The sequence below is a fragment of the Vidua chalybeata genome, chromosome Z (assembly GCF_026979565.1).
Source record: "Vidua chalybeata isolate OUT-0048 chromosome Z, bVidCha1 merged haplotype, whole genome shotgun sequence".
Classification (NCBI taxonomy): domain Eukaryota; kingdom Metazoa; phylum Chordata; class Aves; order Passeriformes; family Viduidae; genus Vidua; species Vidua chalybeata.
In genome coordinates this window covers 24,531,997-24,553,837 of record NC_071570.1, presented here as the reverse complement: position 1 = coordinate 24,553,837, position 21,841 = coordinate 24,531,997, and the positions used below count along the sequence as shown (strand labels likewise).

The 21,841-nt window shown below is 40.7% G+C and overlaps 1 protein-coding gene and 1 long non-coding RNA gene across 2 annotated transcripts in view; one reads left to right on the top strand and one right to left on the bottom strand.

Moving 5' to 3' along the window:
* DOCK8 (dedicator of cytokinesis 8) overlaps window positions 1-21,841 on the top strand; it is a 97,462-nt gene that overhangs the window by 19,484 nt on the left and 56,137 nt on the right. Inside the window, exons 3-11 of the mRNA XM_053969014.1 lie at window positions 3,202-3,377; window positions 6,339-6,410; window positions 16,981-17,104; window positions 17,855-18,067; window positions 18,448-18,533; window positions 19,653-19,719; window positions 19,972-20,121; window positions 20,724-20,804; window positions 21,620-21,779. Coding sequence (XP_053824989.1) covers window positions 3,202-3,377; window positions 6,339-6,410; window positions 16,981-17,104; window positions 17,855-18,067; window positions 18,448-18,533; window positions 19,653-19,719; window positions 19,972-20,121; window positions 20,724-20,804; window positions 21,620-21,779 — 1,129 coding nt within the window. The remainder of the gene's footprint in view (window positions 1-3,201; window positions 3,378-6,338; window positions 6,411-16,980; window positions 17,105-17,854; window positions 18,068-18,447; window positions 18,534-19,652; window positions 19,720-19,971; window positions 20,122-20,723; window positions 20,805-21,619; window positions 21,780-21,841) is intronic.
* LOC128802530 (uncharacterized) lies at window positions 7,256-13,308 on the bottom strand. Its single transcript, XR_008435474.1, has 2 exons — window positions 12,724-13,308; window positions 7,256-8,318 (listed from the first exon to the last, which is right to left on the bottom strand). It is a non-coding gene; the product is annotated as an uncharacterized LOC128802530 (long non-coding RNA).

Sequence of the window (21,841 nt, the reverse complement as noted above, 5' to 3'; positions counted from 1 at the left end):
GTCAGGGCCTCCTGCCACTACTCACTTCCTTAATCTGAGGCGCTGTGATCTTTTAACTTGTTCCTTGTGGTTACTCGGCCTGACGCGGCCAAGTCCCTTCTTCTGCATGCAGAAAACCGCTTGTGCTACAAAAATACTTGGTAGCATTTCATTTACCAAGTATTACGCCGTAGCTGCCATTTTGTGTGTGCTGTCACAATCTACATGCCTCTAATTCATCATCCTTAAAAAGGTATGTTTGCAGTAATGGTTTGTGGCATTTTCTGTAGAAAATTGGTTTGCACGTTTTTATGATATGTGAAAAGGAGTGCTGGCTTCTTATTTAAGCCATTTTCTGTGTTTCCTTTGAAAAGTTGCACCAGTTGTTAGGGAGTTAATGTCCCTCCACCTGCATTTTCTTTTTACGCTATCTTTTTTTACATTTGTGTCTAATTTACAATAGTCAAAAGTGCATATTTCTAGTGATTAAAGATTATTGTTAAGACTTGAACTAGAAGAAGAGGATACAACGAAATGCAATGGATTTGACCTGACAGAATGGAAAAGTGTGACTTCTGAAAGGAAGTGAAATGTTTAATCAAAAATTAGATTGTATTAAGCAAAACTATTTTGAATGCAAAACATTGTATCTTCAGCAACTAAAAAGATGTAGTACACCTTTTATACTTTAAGCTGTGTTTTACTTTAATCTTCTGTGAATGGCTTTTATTATTAGATCTAAATATGTGTTATATTTATTTATATATTTATAGTTATAGTTATTATAGTTATTATACATTATTTATTTATTTATAAATATATTTTTAGATCTAAAATTCTTTATCTAGACCTATTTACATATCTATGTATTAACATGCTATGCTTTACCTACTGATGGTACAGTATGTGAGCTTCAACCATATTATGCTGATAATTAATAAAAAAACAACAGCAAATAAGGTTTACTATTTACTCATAACTATTGATCCAGCATGTTCAGCACTACACTGGGTGCAAACCAGAGATAGCGCGTAAACTAAAAACCAGCAGAGTATTTTCCTTTGGCTGACTGCCTCATAATTTGATGGACTTGCTGGTAATGTTAAGTTTTCCTTTTGGCTAAAATGAGCAAAGAGAGGGAAAGATTTTTCCCAGAGACATTTTTGATAATTTAGTCGATGCCTTAAATGTAAAGGCAGAGGAATGAGTTCAGAGACTGTGTTTGTGCAGAAACCAATATAGTTTCCCTTTAAAAGGGGAACCTGAGGTAGGACGTGGTACTTGGTTGGGTTCAAAGGTCTCTACTAAAATATTTGCAGGAGTATTTACCACATCTGGGTTTTTTTTTTTCAGAAGATTAAATTAGTTTGCTTCCTCTAGATGCTTCCAGCACATTTCTTCCAAATATACTTAACTTTCTGCAAGATATTTCTGGATTTTTGTTATCTGAAAAACTTCCTCAACTATATTCCCAGAACACAAAAATGGTTCCAAACCTTGCATTTATTATTAATTGTTTTTAACACTTTTTTTTTCCCTACTGTGGCTAATGTGGCATATTAAACTCAGAGCCATTTTAGTTCAAAGTTGCTGGAGCTTTGCCATTGTTGAGTCTCTATGCATGTTTCATAAATTAAGAAATTTCTCATTGTCCCATTGAGCTAAAATTCCTGATGTTGTAGATAGAACAATGGTGTCACTGGTGTCACTTCATGCTCTGATGAAATTCCTGTTGACTTCCATGAAAGCCTTGCATGAGCACGCTTCAGTATTAATGAGGGATGACTTGCTGATTTTGACACACAGATTTTTTCTGTGCAGAAGAACACTGGAGTATAATGAGGATAGCTTAAGAACACATTGGATGAGACAATAGGCAGAATAACATGGAATATAAAGATGTGTTCATATGAGGGACATTGGAAGCCTTCTTTTCCCCACAACACATCAACAGCACCACAGAGGTTTGTTTTTTTTTTGGTTTTTTTTTTTTTGCTGGCAGCTTCAGAAGAAAGCCTTGTGAAAGATATCTGGGCAAATCAGTGCAATACAATCCTCACTCTTTACAGAAAGGAGGATTTATTAGCTGGAATTCTAGCTATTTTGCTAGAATTCTTTCTCACAGTAAATAAGTTATTCCAGTCCTATTATTCTAATGCTGCAAATGAGTTTCTTCGCATTTACAGTGATGAGGTGTCATCAGCCTTTCTGGAACACACAGAAAATACACTAGAGATATTCTAATGCTGTAGTTTTTAGATCTACTTTTTACTTGTCAAGAAAATAAATTATAAGAGATTCTAGTCTCTGTACTCAACTGGACAAATATTGTATTTCCTAAAGATATACAGGGTATTTTTATTTGCTACATAGCAAATAAAATAACTTTCAGTTTTGTCTATACATACACTTTTAATACATCAAGTCACGTTTATTTTTATGTAGAACATCTCTAGGTAGCAAATAAAACAAGAGTTTCTTCCTCTGTTTTTGACACTAAACAGATAAAAAGCAGACAGTTTAATGGCATGCATGAGTCATAGAGCTTGTAGTTGTTTAACTTTGTTCTGAGGGGACCTTCTGTTTAAGAATGACTAATTAAATGTAATGAGATACAACTGCTGTCTATCAAGGTGCAATGCTGTGAGCTGTAGAATTGGGGAATATCTAAGGTTTGCAGGAATAATTTTAGTAGTTCCATGTAATCTTTTGCAAAAGCATGGTACAAACCCTTGAAAAATACGATAAATTAGGAACTCAAATAATAAAAAACCCAGTAACATTCAGAAATGAAAAATAGTAAATTTTTTCCTGATTTTGAGTATATATTGTCCTCAATTTTGCTTGCAGTCGAAAACACAGAGCATTTCTATTAGTGTATTTCAGGCACAGCACCTCAAATGAGTCTTTCTTCATGACAGCAGCAGCCATGGTGCTTACAGTTGATCCTTAGCGCTGTTACTTGGAGTAACTTCCAAGACTTGGCCTTGTTATTCCTAGTGTGTTTTGTCTCCTGTCTCCTGCTTATTGGCATTGCCTGTCACTGCCATTTTGGTCATCTCCCTTATGTCTTTTCTTGTTTCTAGGTTAGAAGTTTAGATGTTTGTTTCTAATGTGTAATAAAGAATGGGACAATTACAACAGTTAAATAAATAAGCCTAAATTACACTATCAAGAAGAACCTTCTGTTGCTAAAATAAATGCTTCTTTATTTCTCATTAGCCTTCCTTTTATGATGCAGTAGACCCAGTAGATTTTGAAGGCTTCCTGATGACACAGCTGAACAACTTGGACTTAGATCTAGCACAAGAACTTGGGGACTTTCCTGAAGATGATCTGGATGTTGTCTTTACACCTAAAGAGTGCAGGACTTTGCAACCCTCTATGCCAGAAGATGGGTAAGGAAAGTTTCTCTCCCTCCAAAATGCTGCAAAAATAATTAAAGTTAGTTTTGAATAGTTAAAAATAGTTTTAAAGATGCTGATCCAACATCACTCTTCCACCCATCCAGCCATTACACAGTTCCTGAACTTCAAATGTTTGAACTTTGCCACTGGCTCTGTTAGGCTTCTTTGCACACTTAAAATTATTCAAGTGTTTACACAACTTCCTTGGTAGCAGCACAAGTGGGGTAGGCATCAAACCAGGAAGAAGAGTAAAGAAGGACAGGAGGATGGTACCAAAAATTATTTTTGCAGCTGTGATGCCAGAGATAAAAGTTTACTCTGACCATGTAACAAGCACAGCATTGAGTTTTTTGGATTTTTTTGCCAGCTGTGTGTCACGTGGCATTGATCAGATCACTAAGAATCTCTTTCTCAGTATCTGTCTTGCTTAAATGGGAGGAAATGGTTCATACTTTACAAGGTTTGGGAAGGGGAGCGAGTGTTAATTTCTCTTGTAGAAGTCACATGTGGTTTCAGGTTGGCATTGCTGAAATAATTACCCTGTTTTAAACAGCTTCTATAGGTAGCTTGTGGTGACACTGGTGCTCAATGGTCCTGCAAATATATAGGGTGGTTTGAAAAACAGGCATGCTATGAGCAAAATAATTTTTCAGAATTAGAAAATCCATCAGGGAGTTTTCAGATGTGGTATAAGAAAGTCTGTGCATTGTATATAAAATACTCTTCAGGGACTATATAATTGTAAATGGTACCTTTAAGTAGAACTCCAAAGGCCTGTTGAATTTTGCAAGCAGTAACGGTGAGATAAATGTGAAGTCAGCACCATTTAGCCCCAAACTGCTATATCAGCAGAGATGGCTAACTATACAGTGTGTTTGGGATGGGGGCTGGCTCCTTGCAGTGTATCCAGGAAATGAACAGCACAGGCTATATTCAGTGCTGTGCTGAACTGCCACACTGAGGCTTAGTTCACATTGTCTTGGCTCACAGGGTAGACCTGCATCCCTCTCTGTTCCTGCAAAAGTTGCTACACGCTGCTCTAGTTTTTTCCAGACAGTTGTTCAAACTAGAGCCCAATATAACAGCAGTATTTGTTCAGTGTTTTCTGCCTGACACACCAAATACAATGAGGCTAAGCGGGAAACACAGTTTGTGTGATTTTTGCCAGCTGTAGACTAGTTGAGAATCCTCTCTCTAAGCAAGGTTTCAGTCTGCAAGTTTCTTCTTGGCCAGTGCTTCTCTCAAGAAGTTCAGGAGAACAGAGATATGTAGAGATGAGATGCCATGCTAGGTTACCTGAGAACTCTAAGAATCACACAGCTTCTAAGGGATTTTCTAATATTTGCACAATATGTGATTCTCACTTAAAGTTACTCATAGAAAAGTCCCAATCTTTACAAGGTATTCTTGTTTTTTCTGTGGATTTGAGAGAGAGAATGGATGTAGGACACAATGAATGGGGTTTTTTTACTTTAAGTAATCTTTTATTTAAATGATGGACAAAAATATCAAAATAATTATTCAACTTTTGAAATTACATCTAAAATAAGGCCATTTCTTACCAATTTTCAAGGAAAGAAATAGGCACTCTTCCCACCATGCTTGATGTTTAAAACATCAGTTACCTTTTTGTTTTTCCAGTAGAAGACCATGCAGGTTCATGCTGTACAATCAATTTTAAGCCTGATTTGCACCACAAAATAATTAAGACTCTATAACAAGTCTGTGACAAAGCTCAACTAGTCAATACCAACAAATGTGCTTTCAGCAGATTTTTTTACACAGCAGCTTGCCGCTTAGCCATTCACATCAATATCATTAATATTAGTGCTTTTATAGAAAATCCTGATCAAGGGTGCCAGGATGTGTTAGGGAGGTTGAGAATTTAGGAGGGGCATGCACCAAGGATGGGTCTGCACGCAATGCAGTCTTTGATGTCTCTGTGTACCGAGAGCAGGAAACAGGTACCACTGATCAAACTGGGTTAATGTGCTGCCTGCCAGCAAACACACCTCCCACCTGACCCAGAGGCAGGAACCACCAGAGGCAGGGGCACTTGACAGCCTGGCATCAGCCAAGGCTCTGTCCCACCGTGCACACACAAAGCCGAACAAACTGTTAGCCAGCCTCACTGACCAGTTGCAAATCTCATAGAAGTTCTATGTGGAAAGTGCTAAAAATTATCATACCTTTCACCTGTTTCTATATGAATGTGCATCCTACCTACTCTTTTACTCACTTCGATTGGAGAATGCTAGAAATTATTTTGGAACAGGTCATTAAAAATTTTAAGAATGGGCATAGGAGAATTATGCCACAGCATCATGATGTCAAGTTTACGGGACATTTTCTTTGGCCAAAAGACCTGTAGTTCCAAATAGTATCCAGGCTATCAAGGAGCACTGACACCCCCCTTCATTAAAGGAGACTTATTTGAAAAAGAGAAAATGAAATTACAATGTATTCTTAGAACTTAAAGTTTTATTACGCTATCTGATTAAAAGCTTAGGGTCCCTTTTTAAGTTTTTCTTTGTTTCTGTGAGAAAAGAAAATTGCACTTACATAAAAACTGGGTAAGGAGCTGAGGCCTCTAAAAGAATATTTCTATATCTTGAGACTTGTTATCAAGTTTTGAAAGTCACAAGGTTGGTAATGTTGTATAATTTATTTCATTTTACTATATTTTAAAACAATGTCACTCTTATATTTATAAATAGGTAGTGTGGCAAGTGGTTACCTCTGTTAAATGTATGTTTATCAGCACAGTACCAAAAACCTGCATAAGGGAATTCATGCAGTACAGAGGATTTTTTTAAAACCTCAAACAATAGTTTAGCAGTAAAATAAATACATGGGAGAGGACTAACGGAGAGGCCTTTATCTGATTAGCATGTTTAGATAAATTTGTTTGTCCTGAAAGTATGACTTAGGAGCTGAAATATTTTTCCACAGGGTTGAACTGGACTCACACGTCAAAGACTGTGTTCAGACTTACATCCGTGAGTGGCTGATTGTGAATCGAAAGTAAGCAACATAAAACTAATTGTAATAAAAATTACACTGCATCTTACTTATCAGAGAGGAGATGTTTGCTGTTATAAGTAATCCTAAATTATAATGATTTTAGTCATTGATTGAAGATAAGAACTGACTTTTCAGTAGTATAAATAACCATATTATTTTGTTTGAGATGGTGTGCATTGCCAAATAGTGTTGCATCTCCTTCTTAATTATCAGGCACGCTGGGAATGGATGAGAAGTTGATGGGAAGAAATTCACATCAACCCTCTGTAGTGATGATTTATCTTAATCAGGAAAACTAGTACTGTTTGATCCCACTAAAAGGAAAGATAACAGGGATAAAGATTATATTTGCATGCTTTTCTCCTATTCATGCCCTGAAAATTCAACATGATTTTGTGATAAATTGAGGCGAATAATTTGATTCAGCCTTTTTAAGGTCAATTAGAATTTTATTAATTACAGCAAGCAGTAGCAAGCAAAACAGCGCTGGGTGGGTAGGGGTCTCCTAACCGCCCCTCCTGCAGTGTCCCACACTGCAGTGCCCCACACCCCACTCCCTTATTCAGTTTCTTTTTATAGTTTCTTGGAGGTTTCTTAATTCGTGTCTTTTGCGATAGCAGTGTGCGTAGCTTGAGCATCCCTCTGCGTCGTGTCTGCGTTGTGTCGAGGCAGGTGATCGCTGATTTCACAATCGGCTCCGCACAGTGATGGGCGTACCCGGAGCACTCCTACGTTGTCTAGTCCGGTGGCCGTTGCCTGGTGGTCGCTGATTTCATAATCAGCTCCGGCCATCCCCCGACATCCTTAGCCTGTGTCTGCAAAAAAGCTACAAAAAGCTCCCTATATGGTGATTAATCATACTTTAATTTTTATATTTCCTCCTTTAATATTCCAATTCTTTTGATGAACAAACAAGTTACCACAGTTTATCACAATCCCCCATTTTCTCTTTTACCATTTTGTTCATCAAATCGCTTTGCTGCTTCGTAGGCTAGAAGTAAAGTGTTCAGCATTGTCCTGACTAGAAACACCATTAGGACAGAGCGATAGAAAACTAATAATTTGCCAATAAGGGTGGAGTCCTAGCCTTGTTTTTGTTACGTAATATCCTCTTTTCCCCTTTTTGGCTTGCTGCTCCCTTGGTGTTTCGGAGGCACTTAGACTGGTCCTTTGAGGGATCCTAGTACTCGGCTGGCAATAGTTGGAGCATTTCAGCATTGTTCCACTTAGAGGGGGCTTGGCCTTTTCCTCTCTGCCTCGCTCGCCGACTCGGGTGCTTCGAGCCGCGAGGTAAACCATCTTCTCGGCAGCAGCAGTACTCGCCTGAGCGTCCCCTTTTCCGCTCCTGCCTAGCCTTGTACTGTTCCCAGTTCTTATCTTTGACCAGAGGTGGATTGCAAGGAATCCCCTTCAGTTCCTTTCGACAACACCCTTTTATTACCTGAGCAGCAAATGGAGTGGGCTCGTTAGTATGAAAACAAGAATATTTCCCACCACTCAGATCCAAAACTGACCCACCGATTTTCCAATTCTCCTATCCTTAGCACAGTTTCAGTTAGTTTTCGCTGAGTTTTATAGCACTCAGTACAAACCCCAATTGGTGGTCTTCCCCTCTGGCAATGGACCCACCACCGTTCTTGGCAAATTTTACATATAAAGCACACAAAAGGGTAACAATCTCCACAACCTTCCTTATTACAAATCACTATATAGTCTTTTGTAATTGTATCCCTTTGCTTCCCCTTATGGTTGATTTGGATAATGTCCACAGAGTTCATTAGTTTTTCTTAAGAGTCACTTTCAAGTTCCCAGGCTGGCTAGTCACTCTCCACTGGTTATTTGTGGCAACCGGGCCTTTCACTCGGCTGGCGTGAGTCCACCCCTTTTCGGCCGTCCTGACTGCCGTTTCTGTGGTAAGCAAAACAAGAAAAGGACCTTCCCCACATGGAGTTAAGGAATCTTCCTTCCAAGACTTAATAAGTACTTGATCCCCTGGTTTTATCTTATGGATTGTGATATCCAGAGGTGGTCTCTGTGCCAATACTCCTTTCTTCCTCAATTACTGCCTTCTGCTCATAATTTGGGTAATGTAGAATTTAATATGAGAATCTTTTAGGCAGGGGTGATCTGTGGGGGCTTCCATATCATAAGGCATTCCAAATAGCATTTCAAATGGGAGATTCCCACATCAGTTCGGGGTTGAGTTCGAATGTTCAATAAGGCAAGAGGTAGGCACTTAACCCATGACATTTTTGTTTCTAGCATTTTACTTTGTGAGTTGGTTTTTTTTTTTTTGGTTTTTTTTTTTTTTTTTTTTTATTTCTCCTTTCATTCTTTCCACCCTCCCCGAGCTCTGTGGATGCCATGGGGTGTGATATTTCCATTGAGTCCCCAAAGCTGTCAGGACATCTTTTGCAATTTTAGAGGTGTAATGGGGTCCCCGGTCTGAGTCTAAACACTCAATTAATCCATACCGGAGGATAATTTGCTCTAATAATACTTTTACCACAGTGTTCGAAGTAGCTCGGGCCATAGGATAAGCTTCCACGTAATGGGTTAAGTGGTCTACCAGTACCAATAGATATTTATACCTCCCCACTTTTGGAAATTCTGTAAAATCTATTTGTATATGTGAAAAGGGTCGTTGTGCCAGTTCCCTTCCGCCCATTGGTCTTTCTATTAATTGTTGTTTATTTATTCTTTGACAGGTTAAACATTGTTGGGCTACCTGTTTTGCAAGATTATAGACCCCTATACACATATATTTAATTGCAAATTGGTCAACCAGGGCTTGAGTTCCCCAGTGGGTTTTCTCATGAATTGCTTGCAGGACCCTTATTGCCATTCCTTTTGGGAGTACCTCCCGCCCATCCAGTAGTATCCACTTGCCTCCCTCTTTTTCCTTCACCCCCATTTGGTTTAATTTTTGTTTTTCCTGTACCGTGAAGGCTAACACATGGTTAATGGGTTCATGGAACCGGCAATGTTTGTCTTGGGGGTTATCACAGGCACACTGTATCGAATCAATCCCGTATGCATCCCAGCAAGCCCAACATGGTTCTTCCTCTAAGTCAGCTCCACAAGTGGAGCAATCTTTCCTTTGTGTGACCCCCCCCTTATATGGTTTTAAATTCATTAGAGCTGCCTTTCTCGCCTCCTGGTCGGCTAAGTTATTTCCCCGTACTGAGCTTCCCATCCCCCATTTGATGTCCTTTTACATGAACAATAGCTATTCTTTCCGGACCTCTCAAGGCCTGGAGCACTTTCAGAATTAATTCCCCATGTATCAACCCCCTTCCCTGTGAATTGATAAGACCCCTTTCTTCCCAGATTTTACCAAATGTATGAACCACCCCATAAGCATATTTTGAATCAGTATAAATGGTCCCAACTTTTCCTTTTAGTAGTTCTAAAGCTCTGAGTACTGCATACAATTCACATGCTTGTGCTGACCAGCTGGGGCTAAGAGGACCAGATTCTATTTTCTTAAAAATTTTCCCATCCACAATAGCATACCCAGATTTCCTTTTCCCTTCAAGGACCCGAGAGGACCCATCTACATAATACCGATATCCTTCCTCTAATTCCTCCTCTTCGAGGTCTGGTCTTATTTTTGTTTGTTCCTTTATTTGCAAAAGACAATCATGAGTTAGTCCCACAACTGGTTCCCCATATAGAAACTGGGCTGGATTTTGTAAGCTTGTGGTTTCAATACTTAACCTAGGAGAAGAAATTAGGATGCCTTCATACTTTAGGAGTCTGGCATCTGTTATCCATTTATCTGCTTTTTGTTGTAGTACTCCACGAATGTTATGAGGAGATAAAACCTTCAGTTCACTCCCAAAAGTTATCTTTCCTGCTTCTTCTACCAAAAGGGCAGCAGCCACTATCGATTGCAGACAGGCAGGCCACCCTCGACTAACAGGGTCGAGAAGCTTTGAAAGATATGCCACTGGTTTTTTTCCTCCAGCCCATTCCTGGGCTAACACCCCGTACGCCACCCCTTCATTGACATTAATGAATAAAAAGAATGGTCTTTTTAGATCCGGGAGGCTGAGAACCGGGGCATTGACCAGTTCAGTTTTTAATGATTTTAACCGGGTCTCATCCTCAGGGCTCCACTTTAATAGCCCATCTGTTGTTAATTTTTCATACAGAAATTTAACTTTCCCACTAAAATTTTCAATCCATTGTCTGCAATACCCAAAAAGTCCCAGTAACTGCCGAACCTGCCTTTTAGTTTTTGGGGCTTCCAGGGAAAGTATTCCTTGGACTCTATCAGTATCCAATTTCTTAGTCCCCTGAGTCAGCCAGTGTCCGAGGTATTTAACTTCCTCTTCCACAAATTGTAATTTCGACTTTGAAACTTTGAGTCCCTTAAGGCTTAAATAATTTAGGAGTTTTATAGTTTCTTCCCTTACTCTTTCTTCTTCTTTCCCTGCAATTAATAAATCATCTACATATTGTAGAAGCACAATCCCCTTCCCCTGTGAATATTCTGCCAATATTTGTTCCAGAGCTTGCCCAAATAAATTTGGGGATTCGGTAAACCCCTGGGGAAGGACAGTCCACCTCAGTTGTTGTTTTCTATGTGTATCCGGGTCTTCCATTCAAAAGCAAAATAATCTCTAGAGGTTTCCTTAAGGGGACAGGCCCAAAAAGCATCTTTAAGATCTATTACACTATACCACTGGTTTTCTGGGCCAAGTTGGCTTAAAATAGTATGTGGATTGGCTACGACCGGGAATCTTTCAACTGTTCTTTTATTAATTTCCCGCAAGTCATGCACCAATCTGTAACTGCCATTCGGTTTCTTTACTGGCAGGATGGGGGTATTGAAAGGGGACATACAGGGTTCTAAAAGTCCCTTTTCCAAAAGTCTCTTTATTTCTGTTTTTAGTCCTTCCCTCCCCTCTTTGGGTATGGGATATTGCCGAATCCTGACAGGGATTTCTGGGTTCCTGATAGTTACCTCAAAGGGTTCAATATTTAATTTCCCCACACTGTCGGGGGTATACCAAACTTCTGGGTTAATCTTTTTCTCGTCTTCAACTCAGAGAGGATATAGTTTTAATCTGCTTCTGGAACTAGTAAAATGACCCAATTCCTAATTTAGAATCACTTTCTAAGAGTACATCCTTAATTACAGGTACTCCAAAGGGTTCCCCTTTGGCCCCAATCACCTGTATTATCTCAGGTGAAATCTTACACCCTTGGGGAAGGGTCTGGACGGTTGATCTCTCCGCCCCTGAGTCCACAAGGAACTCATATTCTCGTTGCTGGGGACCTATTTTTAATTTTACCAGGGGCTCTGTTCTTTCTCTTGTCCCCAGCAGATAGAGCCCCCGACCCCCCTAATCTTCTTTGAACTGTTCCTCATCAGCAATCTTCTGCCGACACTCTCTCCTCATGTGTCCCTTCTTCCCACAATAGAAACAAACAATGCTCTCTCCACCTCTCGACTTCCCTTCAAACCAACTTCGCTGGACGTCAGTCCGACCTCTGGACTGACCTCCAGTTCCCCTTTGGGGATTCTGTTGTCCCCCCCTACTGCTGCTAACACGATTCCAGACTGCTTTTTAAAACTCTCATCCTCTCTCCCAACACACACCTTTTGAGCCTCTCACAACAACTCATCCAATCCTCTCGCCTGCCATCCTTCTAATTTCTCCAACTTCTTCCGAATGTCCACCCAAGAATCGACCACAAAATGCACCTTCAAAAGTGTCTCCCCTTCTGGGGTATTGGGGTCCACCCCTGAATACAACTGGAAAGCTTTCTTCAATCTCTCCCACTATCCAAAGAGCTGCATATTCGCTCTCCTCTTGGTTAAAGGGCTCTTTGGAGTTAACATATATATTTAGAGCTTGACAGATCCAATCCTCAAACAACCCAAATACGGGCCAATATAGTTGGTCTCCCCTTATTTGTTTACCTCCCCAAATTTCCATACAATAATGGATCATTTTAACCTTATCTTTTCCTTTTCTAGAAGGAAAGGCATCCCAATACTCTACCGTTAAGCCTAGTGGAAGTTTTACCGAGATTCTCCCACCCATGGGTTCAGCAGATTTACTTTTTCTCTGACCCATCTTCTAGAGTGCCTTCTCACACTCAACACAAACAATACGACAGTCGCTTCCCCCAATTCGTGGCCCACTCCGTCGCCGGATATGGGAAACGCCCTACTATGGGGTCCACACTCACTTGGGGAATCTGAGCTGCCAGTTCCCCTCTCACACACACGTTCGCATTTGCTACACTCCAGGACTCCCACCCCTGACCGAGCGACCGAGCGGACCGGACTACTCACGTCTTTCCGGCGCCTCTGTTTCTCAACCGGGGCTTCGCCCTGTGTGTCTTCTTATTCACCTCAATCACTCCGGGACTACACACCCCTAAACGACTCTTAAAGACCCCGTTTCCGGGGTCGAGGCTTTGTCCCTTCCACATGCACTCCGGAGCCCGCTTGTACGGGGCCCACCGTCTTTTTCACACGCACACGCATTCCGGAGACCGCTTGTACGGGGCCGACCGAGCACATACACTTATACTAAATTAGTAAGCCGAAACTTGGGGAAGTTTCTCCGGGGATCCCCCGCCCCAGGAACTTTGACGCCGTCCACCTCCGCGTCTGGGTTAGGCCCGCTTGCTCTCCTCCTAACCCAGGAGCCTCCCCACCGAGGGTAACTCGACGCCGAGCGGGGTGCAGCTCCCCCCCTCCTACGTCCCCCAACCCTGGATGCTCTTGGAACATTAGTCCCTCAATCCAGCAGGTTTGAATCAACCCTGGATGCTCTTGGAATATTAATCCCTCAATCCAGCAGGTTTTAATCAACCCTGGAAAAAGGAGGCCCACCACCCACCGGGAAAAGAGGCCCACCACCCACTGGGGGCTACTTACGCTTCCTGCGTGTTCACTCTTCCGCGGTTCTTCGTGCACAAAGATTAACGGGGGTACCTTTGCTTGCTACTGAGTTTTAGGTTCGTCGGTAAAGGCCCAAGGAGGAAGCCCCCCCTTAGGTCCACCGCAAAAAGGCGATGGGGCGCCTCACCCTAGTGGGGCCTCCCTCCCGGGTTTCCTTTATCCGAGTCACGGCACCAAATTGTGATAAATTGAGGCGAATAATTTGATTCAGCCTTTTTAAGGTCAATTAGAATTTTATTAATTACAGCAAGCAGTAGCAAGCAAAACAGCGCTGGGTGGGTAGGGGTCTCCTAACCGCCCCTCCTGCAGTGTCCCACACTGCAGTGCCCCACACCCCACTCCCTTATTCAGTTTCTTTTTATAGTTTCTTGGAGGTTTCTTAATTCGTGTCTTTTGCGATAGCAGTGTGCGTAGCTTGAGCATCCCTCTGCGTCGTGTCTGCGTTGTGTCGAGGCAGGTGATCGCTGATTTCACAATCGGCTCCGCACAGTGATGGGCGTACCCGGAGCACTCCTACGTTGTCTAGTCCGGTGGCCGTTGCCTGGTGGTCGCTGATTTCATAATCAGCTCCGGCCATCCCCCGACATCCTTAGCCTGTGTCTGCAAAAAAGCTACAAAAAGCTCCCTATATGGTGATTAATCATACTTTAATTTTTATATTTCCTCCTTTAATATTCCAATTCTTTTGATGAACAAACAAGTTACCACAGTTTATCACAATTTGATTTCCAAATGTGTTTGAAAACTCAAGGATTATGGGTTTTCCCAGCAGTGATTGAGTGTGTTCATGGGATTATCCATGTTATACCCAAATTGACTATTTTATATCAATAAATTATTTCTACACTTGAGCGCAGTGTAATTCAACACACAGAGCTGGGCCTGTAGTCATTATAAGTGCTTAATTTCCTTTAGTTCATTATATTTTAATTTTATTTTCTTTTATTCTGTCCTATTCTGTTTCATATGTAAAATGTAAAGGGGACTCTCAGTCAGTGCTCTCTGTTGCAGCAACGTCTGTTTCCAGACTCTTAGGGGAGTCTTGTGGGATGTCTTTCCTCCTTCCCTATCACCTCATCCTTTTCTTCAGAAAGAGATTTTTTGAGCTGTGTTTTGTCTGTAGCACTTCCTCTTCATCCACTCCTACACTTGTGCCCAGCTCTTGAAAAGCAGAAGGAACAGCAGGTGGTTGAGTGCTGACACATTTGCTGTCATTTTGTTGTACCTCTTCACTTGCCCTTGTTACTCTGTGTTTTTCTGATGTACATCAGCAGCCAGTGCCTTATGGGTTTACGATGTTGATTGTAGAGGAATTTGCACTCTTTAACTGTGCAGCTTGTGCTCCTCAGTGGAGCAGCTGCTGGGGGTTATTAACAGACTTCCTCCAGGGGTGCTGATGAAATTGATTGAATTCTCAGAACTGCTCCACAATGAGTCACTAAAAGTATGCTAGTGGGTTTTGTTGGCTCTCCTCCCTCACCACTCAGAGCAGAGGCACTAGCCCTTTCACACAGTGCTGTTCTGTATGCTGTAAAGAGCCAGTGTGCAGCTTTGTTTGTGCACAGGAGAAGGGAGTAAGCAGTAAAGTAGGTGAAGTGAAAAACAGAACATAGCTATTTTTGCATTTATGTGTGCTGGTAGAAGTGTGAATGGAGCCATAGAAACACGCATATGTGGAAAGTTTTGCTGAGTGTTTTACTATTTCATTCAGTCAAGTGAGGTAAATTTGCATTCAAAATCTTTATTGAGCAGTTGACTCTGTGGTAAGCATGATGGTGGACTCTGCCAGAGAGCTGAGCTTTGGCATCTGTGGCTAACAATGCCAGCAAGTTATTAAAAACTGCAAAGAACAAAACACTACCAAATATGCTGCAGTGTCACATAATCCGTAGATTGTTACTGATAGATTGTTATTGGGAATCTCATGTTATGCTTGGACAGCTTTTTTTTTTTCAAAACAAGCATGAGAGGAAGAAAAATTATCAAGAGAGAAATGAGAAAAAAGTAACTGTAGAAGGTTTTCCATTGTTTTGAGGAAGGGTAGAAAAACTGTAGCTGCCTACTTGACAGATGTTATAGAACAAGTTGCTGAATATATTGTCTGGTGAGCTATGAGTGAGAGAAGTGTGTGAGTGACTTTGATCCACTCATGAATGTGAAGGCTCAGAACAGGAGACTGAGGAGTCTCCAGTGGGTGGCATGAGCAGAGGTCATCCTTGGGCCCCAGGATAGAGAGTTATGTGGCAGAAAAGCTGGGCAGAGTCTATGTGGACTTGCTGGAGGCTGAATGGGTAGCTTGTTCCTGTGCCTATATCTCCTTTCAGTTGTCCTTTGGGGTTTTTTTTCTCATCTCATTTTCTTAATTCAGTGTATGTCCATTAAATTGACATATGTATTAAAACCATGGTTTGCCACTTGGTGAATTTTAATTGCTATAATGCTTTTCTAAATAAATGAACAATACAAATAAATCTTCCAGGAATAGTTTAGGGAAAAGGCATCTTTAGTGTAGTTTTCACACCACAGGGAAAATGTGAACTCAGGTACATACATTTCTCCATTAATTATTTGTTTGCCATCAGAGGTAGGGAAAAATAATCTATACAACCTCTTTTGGATTCTTAAATGTCTTAAAGTCATGCAAAATTTCTGCCTTCCATTCTGGATAATTACAGTGGTTCCAAAACAAGGTCACATCCAAGGAGAGCTTGGATTGTCTTTTTATGACCAGTTTTCATTGCAGTGAACTGGCAAACGATTAAAATTCAAACAATTAAAATTAAAACACATCAGAGCATATAATTCAGTTACTCCCAAAATGTAATAAAAAGGTGTCTCCCTGATCAATAATTGCTTATTGTGTCTTCTTGATGAAAGTATTCAGATTCTCAGTCATTTCTTTAGGAGTGTCATAGAAAGGAACATAAATGAAGCAGGATGTTGTAAATAAGGAGATTGATTGCAAAAAGACCATCACAAGATTTAGCAAATTGCATACTAAAGTGAAAGAAACAGAGCTCTGGATGTATCCAACACCTTTCTTTCAGGGTACCTGCTGTTTTTTTCCATCTGCCTCAAAAATGTAACTTGAAATTTCAGGAGAATTTCTGGAAAGCTGCCAACCTGGAGGGTTACGTTGTGGCATAGAAATAACTTCAAAACCAGGCCTTTTTTTGGAAGCTGTAGATTGTTACTTGCAACTTGGGATACTAGCTAGATCCAGGATAAGAGCAGTAAGAGTTTTGATGTATATGATTGAAGAAGACAGCCAAGAGATAAGTGATCCTGATTTGTGTTCTTAAGGTCACTGAAATAACCACCATGTCTGATGAGGAGATCAGAGCAGATTTTGTACCTAAGTCAGGTTTTCCTGCTGTCTCAGACTTATACTCTGGAAAAAATTATCTGAATTATCTTTTTTTCCTTTTAAACTGTTCTTAATATACATTGTAGAGTTGGAATGCTGCATTAAAACACATTGAAGTTGTGAAATGTCACATTTCTACATAAAAGCTGTGCTATACTGCTTTTTGCAGAACAATCTTCTCAGTTTTTAAATATTTTTTTATTTGTCTTTTCTGTTTTATTTTCCCTTAATACCTCTTCATGTTATCCTGACTTTCTGGGGCTTCTCCGTAAAAGAAACCAAGGGAATTCAGATACTTGTAGCCTGAAAAACAAGGGATCCCGAAAAGATTTTCACAAAACACTTCAAAAACAAACATTTGAATCAGAAACGTTGGATTCTGGCGATGCAACTCTTCAGGTACATTTTCTTCGCTTTGGGAAAAGTGATCAAATACAGCAGCTTCCCTCAAAAGAATCATCTGGTGTGACCTCCCCCTGAATATTGTGTGCAGTTTTGGTCATTGAAATATAAGAGAGATATAAAGCTATTGGAGAGCATCCAAAGAAGGGACACAATGATGGTGAAGGGCCTTGTGGTGAAACTGTATGAGAAGTGCCTGAGGTTGCCTGGTCTGTTCAGCCTGAAGAAGAGGACACAGAGGGGAGACCTCATTGCAGTTCACATTTGCCCTGTGAGGGGAAGAGGAGGGGCAGGCACTGATCTCTTCTCTGTGTGAAGAGTGACAGGACCCAAGGGAATGGACTGAAGTTGTGTCAGGGGAGGTTTGGGTTAGATATTAGGGAAAGGCTCTTCACCCCAGAAGGTGGCTGGGCACTGGTAGAGGCTCCCCAGGGAAGTGGTCACAGCACCAGCCTGACAGAGTTCAAGAAGCCTTTGGACAGCGCTCTCAGGCACATGGTGTGATTCTTGGGGTGTCCTGTGCAGGGCCAGGAGCTGGACTCTGTGATCCTAGTGGGTCCCTTCCAGCTCAGCATATTCTGTGATTCTGTGATCTGTGATGGCATCAAGCAGAGCACCATGCTCACCATTAGGCTTCATGGCAGAGGATTAAGAGGCATTAAGGTCCCCTCTGCCAGCTCAGCAAGAGCCATTCTGTGATACTCTGGTGCCCAAGCCACACCTTGCCATTTTCCTGTTTTCCAACAGGTGGGACCCCAACATGTGCCTGCTCTCCCAGAGGAGACTTCAAGGACGAGCCTGGCCTGCTCAGACCTGGAGCTGCGCAGCCTGCAGCCAGACCCACGGCTGGAGCACCTGCTGCGGCACGTCAGTGCGGAGGAGTTCGAGAGGCTGAACGAGGAGGCACGCCGCACCAACAGGCACCCTGAGCTCCTTGCCCTCTATCCCTCCATGGATGAGGTGAGCCGGAGGCCAGCTGTCCTGCTCATCTGTCCCAGTGCACCTGAGGTTAAAGCTGCACCACAGTAGATAAACACTACACTGCTCTCAGTGGCCAAGCCACATGCTGGTGATATGGCTATGTCAGATTGTGACCTTCGTAGTAGCTTGTACTTGGGGTCCACAACTGTAAATATTTGGTGTAAATGCCAGTTAGGGGTCAGAAATGTAAATATTAAGAAATAATAAATCTATTTTCTTTCATCTCTGGAGACATTAACTGCCCACTGAGGGGGGAAGATGTTACTCTGTAGCAGTAGCTCAGCTACTGTCACATACATGTTTTATGCAAGTGTGTAAATTTACAGTTGTTTTAATTGAGTATGACTGTTTAATGATAGGAAGATGCAGTGGAGATACGGCCAGTGCCAGATTGCCCAAAGGAACATCTGGGCAACAGGATTTTGGTGAAGCTGCAGACTCTGAAGTAAGTAATCCTTCACAATCATTGCTCACCATTTCTAAGTTCACAACAGTGTGCAGCAGCACGCCTTGTTGCACCACCACAGTTGTCCCCTACAACTGCATTCACTGCTCAAGTGTTCTTTCTTAGTGTAGCAGAGAATTTTTTCTATCCATCTTTACAAAAGTCTTTAACGTGCCAGGATGAAAAGGAGTTGGGAGTGAACACAGATTAAATATTAAAAAAAAAAAAAAAAACTATGCACTGCTGGACTTCCATCGTTTAACACCAACCAGCATCCAAGCCCCACACAGTCATTCGCTCACTCTTCCAGCAACGAGATGAGGGAGAGAATCAGAAGAGTAAATCTGGAGAAGTCATGGGTTGAGACATGGACATTTTAATAGGGAAAGCAAGTGGCACATAGATAAGCAAAGGAAAACAAGGAATTAAGTTGCAGGTTCCCAATGGTAGGCAAGTGTTCATCCATCTCCAGGAGAGAAAATCCACACATAACATGACTCGGGAAGACAAACACCATCAGTTCAGAATCCACCCCCTTGCTCCTTTTACCCCCCCATTTGTACTCTGAGCATGGTGCCACGTGATCTGGATATCCCTTTGGTTATTTGGGGTCACGTGACCTATCTATGTCTCCTCCCAGTCTCCCACACAGCACAATTTCCTCACCAGCGGGAAGAGTACCAAAAGCAGAAAAGGCCTTAGTTTTGGGCAAGCCCTGCTCAGCAATAGCAAAAACATCTTTATATTATCAACCATGTGTTCAGCACAAATCCAAAACCCTAGCCCCACTCTGAAGAAAATTAATTCTCCCCAACCAAAGCCAGCACAACTTCATAAACAGGAAAAAATATGATAATTTTAACTGATCTTTGAGACCACCTTTCTGTCAAATTTAGAAAATACATTGTACGCAGTCTACTTCTCTTCCTCTCAAAATCATCTAATATAATGCACTAATAAAAAAATCCTCAAGACTTTGAGAGAGTTGAGGTCTGGAGCTAAATATTTATCTGCATTTTTTAATGAAAGTGCCAGTCAAAATATAATTCCTCTTTTTTTTTAATACATGGCCATATGACTGCAGTATCAATCAGTGTCTTGTATGTCTTTCCCTAACAGGTTTGATATAGAGATAGAACCTTTGTTCGCATGCATAGCTCTCTATGACATAAAGGAAAGAAAAAAGGTAAGTGTATACACAATATTTTGTTCACTTGGCCTGAGTTTTTATCTTCAGAGTAATAACTTCGGAAAACTTACAAAAAAATTGCTACTTTTTTACACATGCAGTCTGATTCAGGATTCTTGTTATTCAGTCAGTCACATGCTTGCAATTATTTATTTTATATATTTATTTTATAACTTTTGATTTGTTTTAAAATAAAATTTTAAACATTTTTGCTTTACAACATATTTTAACCCCTTTTTTCTTTTCAAGATCTCAGAAAATTTTCATTGTGACCTCAATTCTGATTCATTAAGAGGATTCTTGCGTTCTCATACACCTTCCATTGACTTGTCTACTCAGGCAAGATCAGCAGTATTTTCTGTCACTTATCCCTCATCAGATATATACCTGGTAATAAAGGTACGTTACAGAGGTACTTTGACACCATTCTGCCTGTTCCCAGCTGTTCCTGTGGCTTTTGTCTAGACGAGATGAATTATGACAATTTTTAATAGTAGTACGTGAGCAGGTGTCCAGTGGTATCTCTCATTCTCAAACTATGAAGTTATATTAGTATCCTGTGTACCAGTTCTACTAAGTACATAGAATTTCCTATATCTGCCTAAGGGATGTCAAAAATATAGTGAAATAAGGCACTTTTAAAAATTTTGTTTACATTCTGTGGGGTTTTTTTGGCATTGGTTTAGTGCACTTTACATCATTTTGTTTGCTTAATTCTGAAACTGAGTTAGCCTGAACCACTTCATTTGGAATGCGTTAATTATCCTGATTTCAGTGAAAATGTAGAGTAAGTGATTGACTGTGTTGTCACATATATATTTTCTGCTTTCTAACAGATGGAAAACTAGAAGGTTTAGTATCAGTTACTCCATAAAGAAAGTTTTAAGACATTATATACAACTATATATCTAGGCGAGCTCTTTCAAATTGCTAGAGAAGCAACATGTTACTATTTGGATGACATTTTTTCTTTAATTGTCTTATTGTATTGCTTTTTGTAGATAGAAAAAGTGCTTCAGCAAGGAGAAATTGGAGACTGTGCAGAACCCTACATGGTTCTTAAAGAAAGTGATGCTGGCAAGGTAAGTAAATAACTGTAAAGAATATTTAGATTAAAAAAGTATGCTAAAAATAAACAAACAAACAAACAAAAACAACACAGAACGACCAGACCCCTTGAAATAAGATGAAATACCAAATACACTGGAGGAAAAGCTGGTTAGATCATCCATGGTGAAAGCAGTTTGATGTCTGTGGCTGACAGAAAGAAATCAGGAGAAGGTATTATTGTTTCTGACCCCTTTGGAAATCAGTACTGACAATCTTGCGTCATGAAGCAGGTAGGGGTGAGCAAAGGAAATTATTGAAATGTAGAATTAGCAGAAATGCTTGTACCTCAGAGACATGCTATTGATTTGGATGGGCAGATGGCCTGTTGTAGTGTGCAGCTGTCCCATTCAGTACTGTTGTCCATAGATAATGCGAGTTCTGTTCAAGGAATTCACAGTCATTTACCTCCCTGGAACAGACTGACAGTATTTGCTGGGCTTCCACACGTCTCACCTTTAGAATATTACTTTCAATAGAATGTTTTTTCTGTATCTGATGAAAGAAGTAGAACCTGCTAACGTTTCATGGTGATTGTTCACTCTGGATTTGAATATTACTACAAAAAGACTGACTTTCTACATTTCTATAATGCAAATGACATTGAAAAGAAATTGAAGTGAATGTACAAATCAAAACAGCTACCATTCTATCTGTGATGTAGCAAGAAAATATGAGATACCAGTACAAATTATTTACTGAACTGTAAATATGTAATTTACATTTTTGTCTATGATAGCATTGCAATAACTAATTGCTTTTGAAACAGCTGATATTTCCTCTGTTTCAGACAAAAGAAAAGATTGAAAAACTGAAAGCACAAGCTGAATCCTTTTGTCAGAGGTTAGGGAAATACAGAATGCCATTTGCCTGGATTCCCATAAGCCTAAGTAATTTCTTCAACCTTTCAACACTTGAACGAGAAATACAAGAAGCTGAAGGTTTAAACGGTACTTGTCTAACTTTTCTAAGGCAAAATGACTCTTCAGTAGGACTGGCTATAGGAAACAAT